Source organism: Echinops telfairi, unplaced genomic scaffold (assembly GCF_000313985.2).
Source record: "Echinops telfairi isolate 266 unplaced genomic scaffold, ASM31398v2 ScPeMD7_3533;HRSCAF=4204_0, whole genome shotgun sequence".
Classification (NCBI taxonomy): Eukaryota; Metazoa; Chordata; class Mammalia; order Afrosoricida; family Tenrecidae; genus Echinops; species Echinops telfairi.
This window is the reverse complement of record NW_022107431.1, coordinates 39,851,464-39,861,020: the sequence shown is the minus strand read 5'-3', so window position 1 is coordinate 39,861,020 and position 9,557 is coordinate 39,851,464. Positions and strand designations below refer to the sequence as shown.

The following is a 9,557-nucleotide window of genomic DNA, read 5'->3' as shown; positions in this document are numbered from 1 at the left end:
CCACCCCGCCCCCACAGGATTTTTTACTACAACCGCAAGCTTAAAACACATTTCCCCCTCATATTTGTTTAGTCTCTTACTAAAAGGTTCCTTGTTGACTAAATGTTACTAAAATGTTCTTTCTAGAATATTACAGGAAATTCCTTAATTGCTTTATATACCTGCTTTCAAATCTTTAAAATAGCTCAGTGCCTTAAATGTAATTCCTCCTATTTTATTGAAAAAATGGAAGCTCATAGAGGTCAAATCAGCTTTCAAACCTAGGTATAGCTACCTCTAAAGCAGTAGTTCTCAACCTTCCTAATGCCGAGACCCTTTAATACAGTTCCTCATGTTGGGGTGACCCCCCCAACCATAAAATTATTTTCATTGCTACTTCATCACTGTCATTTTGCTACTGTTATGAATTGGGTGACCCCTGAGAAAGGGTCATTCGATGCCCCCAAAGGGGTTATGACCCACAGGTTGAGAACCACTGCTCTAAGTCTACATTCTGTGTGTGTGTGTGTGTGTGTGTGTGTGTGTAAGAGAGAGCTTTAAATCAAAGAGCAATTGTATATTGAGAAAACATCCCAGTCCAATCCAGATCAAGTCCATAATTCTGATATTAGCCCATATGTCCAATACTAGTCCATAAATCCCTCTTTAGACTCGTGTAGCACATGCAATGATCTCGAATGCAGGAAGATCAAAGGACAGTGGGTGGAAAGTCTTGTAGTTCCAATGGTGATGGAAGCACCTCCAGGGCTCTGTTTGCCATCAGCGTGGCTACATGTGGCTGTCAACAGGAATGTGAAGCAGAGTGAAAGAGAGAGTGGCCCAACTCTTCTGATGGCAAAATCAAGAGAGAGGAGGTGACCAGAATCCTCAGGAGAAGGTCATGCCCACAAGGAGGGATCATCAGGCTGTGACCTGATTGACAGGCTAGACTCCACCCCTTTATTCTTTTATCAAGTTGACATGAAATTGTGTCATTACCACAATTTAACACTAAGTTATTAGCTAACATTGTACTTTGGGAAAAAGAAAAAAAATAGTTCAGGATAAAGGGACACAGAATAGAATGCAGCAACGGCAATTTTTCTCTACTGATCAGAATAGGCCTCCGAATACTGATGTGTATATGCTCATAGTGGTCAATTTCATACTCACAAATATTTGACAAATGCCTTGCAAAATCCCCAAGTATTTAACACTCGGCTCTCATAAATTGATAATAGCTGAGTTCAGCATAAAAATTGAGCTGAATTTTGAAAAAGCAACCTTCTTCCAATCCTAATGCCACCCTCTTCATTTGGCCTGCTTCCTGGAGTATTTGCTCAGCATATAGTTTGCATAAGTATGCTGAAAGGAGACAACCCTGACAGATACCTTTTCATGAGGACAATGAATCGTTCTGGAATTTCCATTCTTTTCAATGCTATTCATAGTTTGTTATGATCCACACAGTTGAATGCCTTCGCATAGTCAATAAAACACAAATAAATACTTTTCTGGTATTCTCTGCCTCAGCCAAGGACCATCTGACATCAGCAATGGTATCCAGCTTACATTTCTGGCAGCTCTCTAGAGATACATGGCTATAATCATTTTAAAAATAATCTTCAAATTTTATTTGCATGTTGTGTTAATGATTTCTATGCCATTTGGGTGGCTTTTCTTTGGTATGGGTGCAAATAGGGGTCTCTTCCAGTCGGTAGCTGTCCTCCAAATTTGGTGGCATGGACCAGAAAGTGCTCCCAGTGCTTCATCCGCTTAGTGAACATTTCCATTGGTTTTCTATCAATTCTCGGAGCTTTGCTTTTTACTAGTGTCTTCAGTACAGCTTGGACTTCTTCCTTCAATACCATTGGTTCTTGATCATAATTATTAAAATAGTGAACATGTATAAGAGAAGACATGTACGTGAATGTTTATAACAGTATTGTTCACAATACCAGAAATTGGAAAAACATCTTAAGAATCTACAGAATTAATGTATTGAGTAGTAAAGCTGCATTCAGATTCCGTAGGGACTTGATGGCCCCTTAAGTTGTTTCCAAATTGTCACGCATGTACAAGAATGCATCTTCAGAATATTCAAGTTTAAAAATTGCTGCTTCACGGTATATATGTGTTCAACTTTTAGGAATAATTCCAGAGTGCTGCAAGGTGGCTTAAGCAAAGTACGCTTGCAACTAAGGCATCAGAGTGTTAACTGCTACATCCTGGATAAAGCTGTTGTGCTAGGTGCTTCACCATAGAAGAGCCCTGGACTTTTTCTCCAGTGTGTCATGCCAGTCATGGCAACTCCAACCAATGTTCAGCCTCACCTGATCGTTGTCAGTGTCCTAAGGCAAACCATCTTTGTCCTTCACCAAGATGCCTGTGCTTACTCAGCTTCCTGCTTCACTTAGATTTTGGATTCAGAATATTCCTAATGCTATTGGAAGCTCATTGATACATTATTTTATTTTATTATTTTTTAAAAATTATTTTATTGGGGGCTCATACAACTCTGATCACAATCCATCCATCCATCCATTGTGTCAAGCACATTTGTACATTTGTTGCCATCATCATTCTCAAAACATTTTCTTTCTACTTGAGCCCAAGGTATCAACTCCTCATTTTTCCCCTCCCTCCCCAACCCGCCCTCCCTCATGAACCCTTGGTAACTTATAAATTATTATTTTTTCATGTCTTACACTGTCCAATGTCTCTCTTCACCCACTCTTCTGTTGTCTGTCCCCCAGGGAGGGAGTTAGATATAGATCATTGTGATCAGTTCCCCCTTACTCCCCACACCTTTCCCTTACCCTCTTGGTATCACTACTCTCATTATTGGACCTGAGGAGTTTCTCTGCCCTGGATTCCCTGTGTTTCCAGCTCTTATCTGCCGCGGTCCAGCCGCGGCGGGGTGAAGGGTCCCCTGTTCGGTGGGTAAGGCGTCGATGTGAGAGGGATGAGCAGAGTCAGGAGTCAGTGATCATCTGCTGCTTTATTACAATTTTAAGGTTCTATTCAAACAATATTTTCTGACAATCATACAATCAAAACGGAAAGAAAAAAATTCTAATAATAAAAGGTGCAAAGCATAGAGTTTTCCAGGGCGTTCTGTTTAAATCTTCTCAGAACGTTCTTTCTGAGTGGCTGGTTCATTTAAGTTTTCAATCTTGACCAACATACATTGTGATTAACCATAGACATGAATGGTTCTTGAAATAGGTCTGTGGTAATGGTGTCAATCAGTGTTCAAGTTCAAGGAAGTAGATAGGAGAAAATTGGCATGAACTTAAAATACAAAGTTCAGTCTACAAAGGTCTAAGTTAGCTAAATATTCTTTCTATGCTTCATCAATCTTACGTTCTTTAAGCCTTCGTTCCATTTCTTTTACCTGCCTTTTCAATCGGGGTTCCACTGTTCTCTTGTTTCCATTATGCACCATCTACACAATCCACTCTGTAATAACATTTTTGTACACCTTATTTTGTCTTCAATAGATCTAACGCACCAAACTGGGCCACCCCTTTTTATTCTTTCCCATAAAAATAAGGATGAAAATTTTACATGCTTCCCATTTACCTCAATAATATGTTCTCCATTGTCGTCATAAATGCCAGTGTAATTCAAAGGAGGGAGAACAGTCTTAGGGGTTTTTTCATTACAGTCCCCTTTACTATAAGCAAATTTATTAAGGGGTTTTACTGAGTGAATTAAGAGTTGTTTTTTATCTTTGGCACTCTTTCCCAGAAAGGCAGTCATAGGGAACTTCTCGGGAGTTACTGTAGTCAGTTGGGGTTGTTCCAATTCTAACTTTTGCATTTTTCCATAAATATACCAAAATCCTCATTCCCTTGTATGGCTTTGATAATTAACTCAGTCATTCTATCATATGCATCCCTTCTCTTAACGGGTACTGTGATTTCCCCTGAATTATTCATCGTGGTCTCGTTACTGCTCATAGTGGCAATAATGGTTTCAGTTTTACATGGTCCGGGATAAAATATAAACATACTCCAGAATATCATAGCGGCAACAACAAAACAATTTGTGAGCGGATTCCGGCAACCAATTCCTACAGTCCAACTTCTTTGAAGTCAGGCCATCTGTCGCTGGACTTTATCCTCAACGTCAGCCGGCAGGAGTGGTCCCATCACTTATCTGTATCAATGTACATCCTCTGATCTATCCGGATTTATGAGGTAGAATTGGGATCATGATAGTCAGGGGGGTTGAGTTGGGAAGGAGAGAGGAAGCATTAAAGAACTAGAGGAAAGTTGTATGTTTCATTGGTGCTATACTGCACCCTGACTGGCTCATCTCCTCCCTGAGACCTTTCTGTAAGGGGATGTCTAGTTGCCTACAGATGGGCTTTGGGTCTCCACTCCACACTCCCCCACCTTCACAATGATATGCTTTTTTTTGTCTGATATCTTGTTCCTATCAATACCTCATGATCACACGGGCTGGTGTGCTTCTTCCATGTGGGCTTTGTTGCTTCTCGGCTAGATGGCCACTTGTTTATCTTCAAAAACCTACATTTTGTGCTTGGAATAATAGCACCAACCGAATGTTTATGCATTATGTGTATGTGTTCTAGTTCTCAAATTGTGTCCAAACCTAACTGTCTGGTAAGTGTTTGAATTCAGGGCTCTTGCCTATCCCCATTATTGAGCAGGTCTATATGTATGCTGCCCACCTCCTGATTCTTGGGCTGATGAAGGGTGAAGAGTTTATAAGGGTGAGAGGCAAAGAAAAGAGAGTTAATCAAGTAAGGAAACGGCATAGGGCTGCTCAGAAAGAAAGAGAGACTTTCTGGGAGGTAGAAGGAAAGATAGGAATGGAAAGAAATCTCAAATTATAGTGTCATGTGTTTCTTCATTAGTGTTGTCATTGATGGATACCCTGTAACTAAAAAGCAAGTGAATGCCTTGGAAGCCAGGACAGTCATCCCCATGATCATCTTTGAGTTAGATGTGCCCTCCAGGGAGATTTTTAAAAGACTGATCCTGGATAAAAAAGAGCAACAGAGGTAATTCACATGACAGACGCCATGATAAATAAATGAACTCTAATCATCCAGAATTGCTGGGGGGGGGGGGGTTGATAGGGGGGAGGTATTTTTTCAATAGTGTTTTCCATGTGTTCCCTGTTTCTCTCTTAGTTTTCCATATCCACTGCACAATAGTGCACAGATTACAGCTGTCAATAACTCAAAGTACCGTAAAGTTATTGATGAGATTAGACATTACTATCAAGAACAACACCAAAACTGGTACGTGATTGATGGACTTCACAGCAAATGGTGGGTATGGAATGAAGTCATTAAGAAGATCCAAATGGTGAATTCATATATCCAGACATACCTAGAAAGAATCAAATTAGGTAAGAAATAGAAATAAAATACACATTTAAATTCTATAAATACTTGACTCATGATTCTATCATTCTTTTCATTTGAACATTTGCTGCCACAAACATAATGAGTATTTTAAATATGTCTGAAAACCAAACCAGTTGCTGTTCAGTTTATTCCAACTTGCATGGAAGCGCCATGTGTGTCACAGGGTTTCCAATGTCTGACTGTTCACAGTAGATCACCTAGTCGCTCTTCCAACATGCCTCTAGGTGAACTTGAACCTTTCACCTTTCTGTTAGCAGCGCCACCCCAAAACCCACAACTAGGGAGTTCACTTACAGTGACTCTCCAGGACAGAGTAGAATTGCTCCTTAAGGTTTTCCAAGAGTGTACATTTTTATAGGAGCACACAGCCTCATCTTTCCCCTATGGAGCAGCAGATGAGTTTGAACCACAGGCCTTGTAATTAGCAGTCCACAATGTACAGCACCACCAGGCCTCCTTTGTACCACCCAGGGATGCCATGTTTAATTTATGACACTATCCAATTACTGTGACCATATTTCTTTGTCCTAATTACTGGCTACCACTAAACAAGCCATCAGTGAGTTTCATTTGGAATTTATGTGTAACTGAATTGGTTTCTTAAAAAATAATTTTGTTGGGGTCTCCTACAACTCTTATCACAATTCATCCATCCACCCATTGTGTCAAGCACTTTTGTACATTTGTTGCCATCATCATTCTCAAAAGATTTTCTTTCTACTTGAGCCCTTTGTATCAGCTCCTCATTTTCCCCCTCCCTCCCTGACCCTCCTTCCCTCATGAACCCTTGATAATTAAAAAAAGTTTTTTTCTTGTCTTATACTGTCCGATGTCTCCCATAATCCACTTTTCTGTTGTCTGCCCCCCAGGGAGGGGGTTATATGTAGGTCCTTGTGATTGGGTCCCCCTTTCAACCCCACCTTCCCTCCACCCTGCCAGTGGCACCACTCTCAGCACTGGTCCTGAAGCGATCATTTATCCTGGGTTTCCAGTTCCTATCTGTACGAGTATACATCCTTTTGTCTAGCCGGATTTGTAAGGTAGAATTGGAATCATGAAAGTGATGTGGCAGGGGACGAGGAAGCATTAAAGAACTAGAGGAAACTTCCGGTAAGATGGCGACGGAGTGACACATACCAGAGGGACACCGCAGAATTCAGCCCAGGAGAGTTGCTTAGAGGGAAATTCAACGCTGCTGGAATAAGGGAGGAGCATCATAATGATAAGTAGCCACAGACCCACGGGGTTTTGAGGGGCTGGGGCTTTTGGCTTACCTCAGTGGAGGTCAGCTGGGGCTTGACCTTGGCCCTGCCACTGTCTCTGCTGGATCCAGGACCATTTACTTGGTCTCAACACAGCCACAGTTTGTCCCTGCCTGCCTCGGGGCAGGGACTGGATCCTTGCAGCTCCACTGGAAGGGATCGGGGTTCCACTACATTGTTACTTTTGTTTCCCTCTCTTTTCTCTATCCTGCGCAGGGGCTTTTTCTCAACACAGCCACAGCTTGCTGTAGCCACCTCCTCGGGCAGGGACTAAACTCTTGCAGCTCCATGAGAGGGGATCTGGACTCAGCTACATTGTTGCTTTGGTTTCCCTCTCTTCATTATATCCCCACACAGTCTCAGTGGGCTTGCTTTTTAATTCTTTTCTCCTCTTTGTCTCTTTCCTGTTCTCTCACACTCCACTGCTGACCTTCAGACCACTCCCCTTAGCCTAGGGCATTTATGCCTGTGCCACACCCAGCTAGGTGAGCTCCACCCTATGCAGCTAGCCTGAGGCTGGGGAAAGCCCTGCTGACCTCCACCAGGGGATACTCTGCCCAACTTCTTACCGGGGAATTCCAGCCTGTTTGCCTGGGGGTCTAAGGTAGCTCAGCCAACACTCGTCAACAGTCCAAGCTGCTGCAGGAACCTCTCCCCAACATCCGCAACACCAAAGCAGGCAAACCACCAGCCTTCTGGGGCACTCCCCTGAGAGGGAAGCCATAGGAGGATAAAGTGGTAGGTTAATTCCATAGTGAAATTATCTGTAGGCTGTTCGAAGAAGCATTCCTACAAGTCTCCTAGAGAGAGCCAGTGCTCTTCGACTCCCTGGAAAATGGCACCTGGCTCCTCTAAAACAATGCAACGCAAACAGCCATCAGCCCCAACGACCTCAATGAAAAAGCAGGAGAAACAAAAGGCAATGGCAGAAGATGTCCCTAACATAACCACATGCATAGGAGAAGTAGACATTGAGCTGCCACAGAGAGAAATTTTCAGAATGCTGCTTGGATATGAGGGAAACAATACAGAAAAATGATGAAATTATAGAGGAGATAAAGGCCATACACCAAAGGCAAATACAGGAGCTCAGGGAGGAGATAGCAAAAACCAGTAGCAGAAACATGGACGACGAGAATCAACTGGAGGATGCAGAAAACTGCGTCAGTGACTTGGAGGACAGCCAAGCAGACTTTAACAAATGGGAACAAAAATCTAATAAGATCATCAGAGAAGCTGAAGAAAAACTTAAGAGTTATGTCTGATGCTATGAAGCGGAACAACATTAGAATTGTTGGCTTACTGGAGGAAGACACAACAAAGAAGTCATCTGCAACAATAGTGAGAGAATTCTTGGAGGAAATCTTTCCCAGTTTAATGAATGAAAACCAGACAACCATTCAGGAGGCTGAAAGAACACCAGCTAGACTGAATCCCAAGAAGACGTCACCAAGTCACATAATAGTTAAACTATCCAACTTTAAGGAAAAGGAGAAAATCATCAGAGCAGCTAGGGAAAAACAAGCAATCACATATAAAGGTTCCCAAATAAGAATATGCTAAGACCTATCAGCAGAAACTCTGAAGAAGAGGAGAGAGTGGAGTAACATATTCCAAAAATTGAAGGAAAACAACGCAAACCCAAGAATACTCTACCCAGCAAAATTATCAATCAAGATAGATGAAGAGGTAAGAGTCTTTGCAGACAAGGAAAAATTCAAAGAATACATTAGAAGAAACCCAGCCCAACAAAAGACCCTTGCTGACCCAGTATGGGCAGAACAACAACACTCACCAAGCATAAATAAGAGACCACCACATAGAATAACCTCACCCAGAGGACAACAAAGAGAAAACAGACCCCAAGATAGCATTGGCTTAAGGATGGAAAGAAGTCAAGAATGATACACACACATGCACAACACTAATGAGAAAGGAAAGTAGGAAAACACAACACAAAAGGTATAAGATGACATCACAGAGTCCACAGATGGAGATAATAACCCTGAATATCAATGGCCTGAACTCAGGCATTAAAAAGCTGAGACTAGCAGACTGGCTTATAAAACACAACCCATCAATCTGCCTACAGGAGACACATCTCAAGGCTACAGACAAAAATAGGCTGAGAATCAAAGGCTGGACAAAGGCATACCAAGCAAACAACAATTCAAAAAAAGCAGGGGTTGCAATTGTAATCTCGGATAAAATTGACCTCAAAGTGCACACCATAAAAAGAGATAAAGAGGGACACTATATAATGCTTAAGGGAATGGTAGACAAAGAACCACTAAGCATTGTAAACACATATTCCCTGAATGAGAGACCCACTGAATACATCAACCAAACACTCCAAAAGATGAAAAAAGAAATCGAAGCCTCAACAATTATAGTAGATGACTTCAATACACTGCTTTCTGAGAAAGATAGATCACAGGTAAAGAAACTCAACAAGGAAGCTAGAGATCTAAACACTACAATTAGACAATTTGACTGGATAGATATTTACATAGCTTTTCATCTAAATACAAACAAATTCACATTCTTCTGAAGCCCACATAGAACATATTCGAAAATAGACCACATGCTGGGGCATAAGGTGAATCAACATAAATTTAAGCACATTGTTATCATACAGACCTCTCTCTCTGACCACTGTGCCATAAGGCTGGAAATCAACAAAAGGAAGATGAAGAAAACAAGAGCAAAAGGAGTGCATACTTGCACAGATCAGAGATGAAATTCGGAAATTTCTAGAAACCAATGAGAATGAGTCCGCGACGTACCAAAACTTATGGGACACATCAAAGGGAGTGATCAGAGGAAGTTTCATAGCAATACATGCACACCCGAGAAAGGAAGAGAGACTCATGATTGATATGCTGGCACAAAATTTACAACAACTAGAG

At 41.6% G+C, this 9,557-nt stretch overlaps 1 protein-coding gene across 1 annotated transcript in view; it reads left to right on the top strand.

Moving 5' to 3' along the window:
* The window catches only part of AK9 (adenylate kinase 9), a 160,358-nt gene that overhangs the window by 135,829 nt on the left and 14,972 nt on the right, over positions 1-9,557 (top strand). Inside the window, exons 32-34 of the mRNA XM_045294606.1 lie at positions 4,868-5,014; positions 5,147-5,367; positions 7,253-7,323. Of these exons, the coding sequence (XP_045150541.1) occupies positions 4,868-5,014; positions 5,147-5,367; positions 7,253-7,323 (439 nt within the window). The remainder of the gene's footprint in view (positions 1-4,867; positions 5,015-5,146; positions 5,368-7,252; positions 7,324-9,557) is intronic.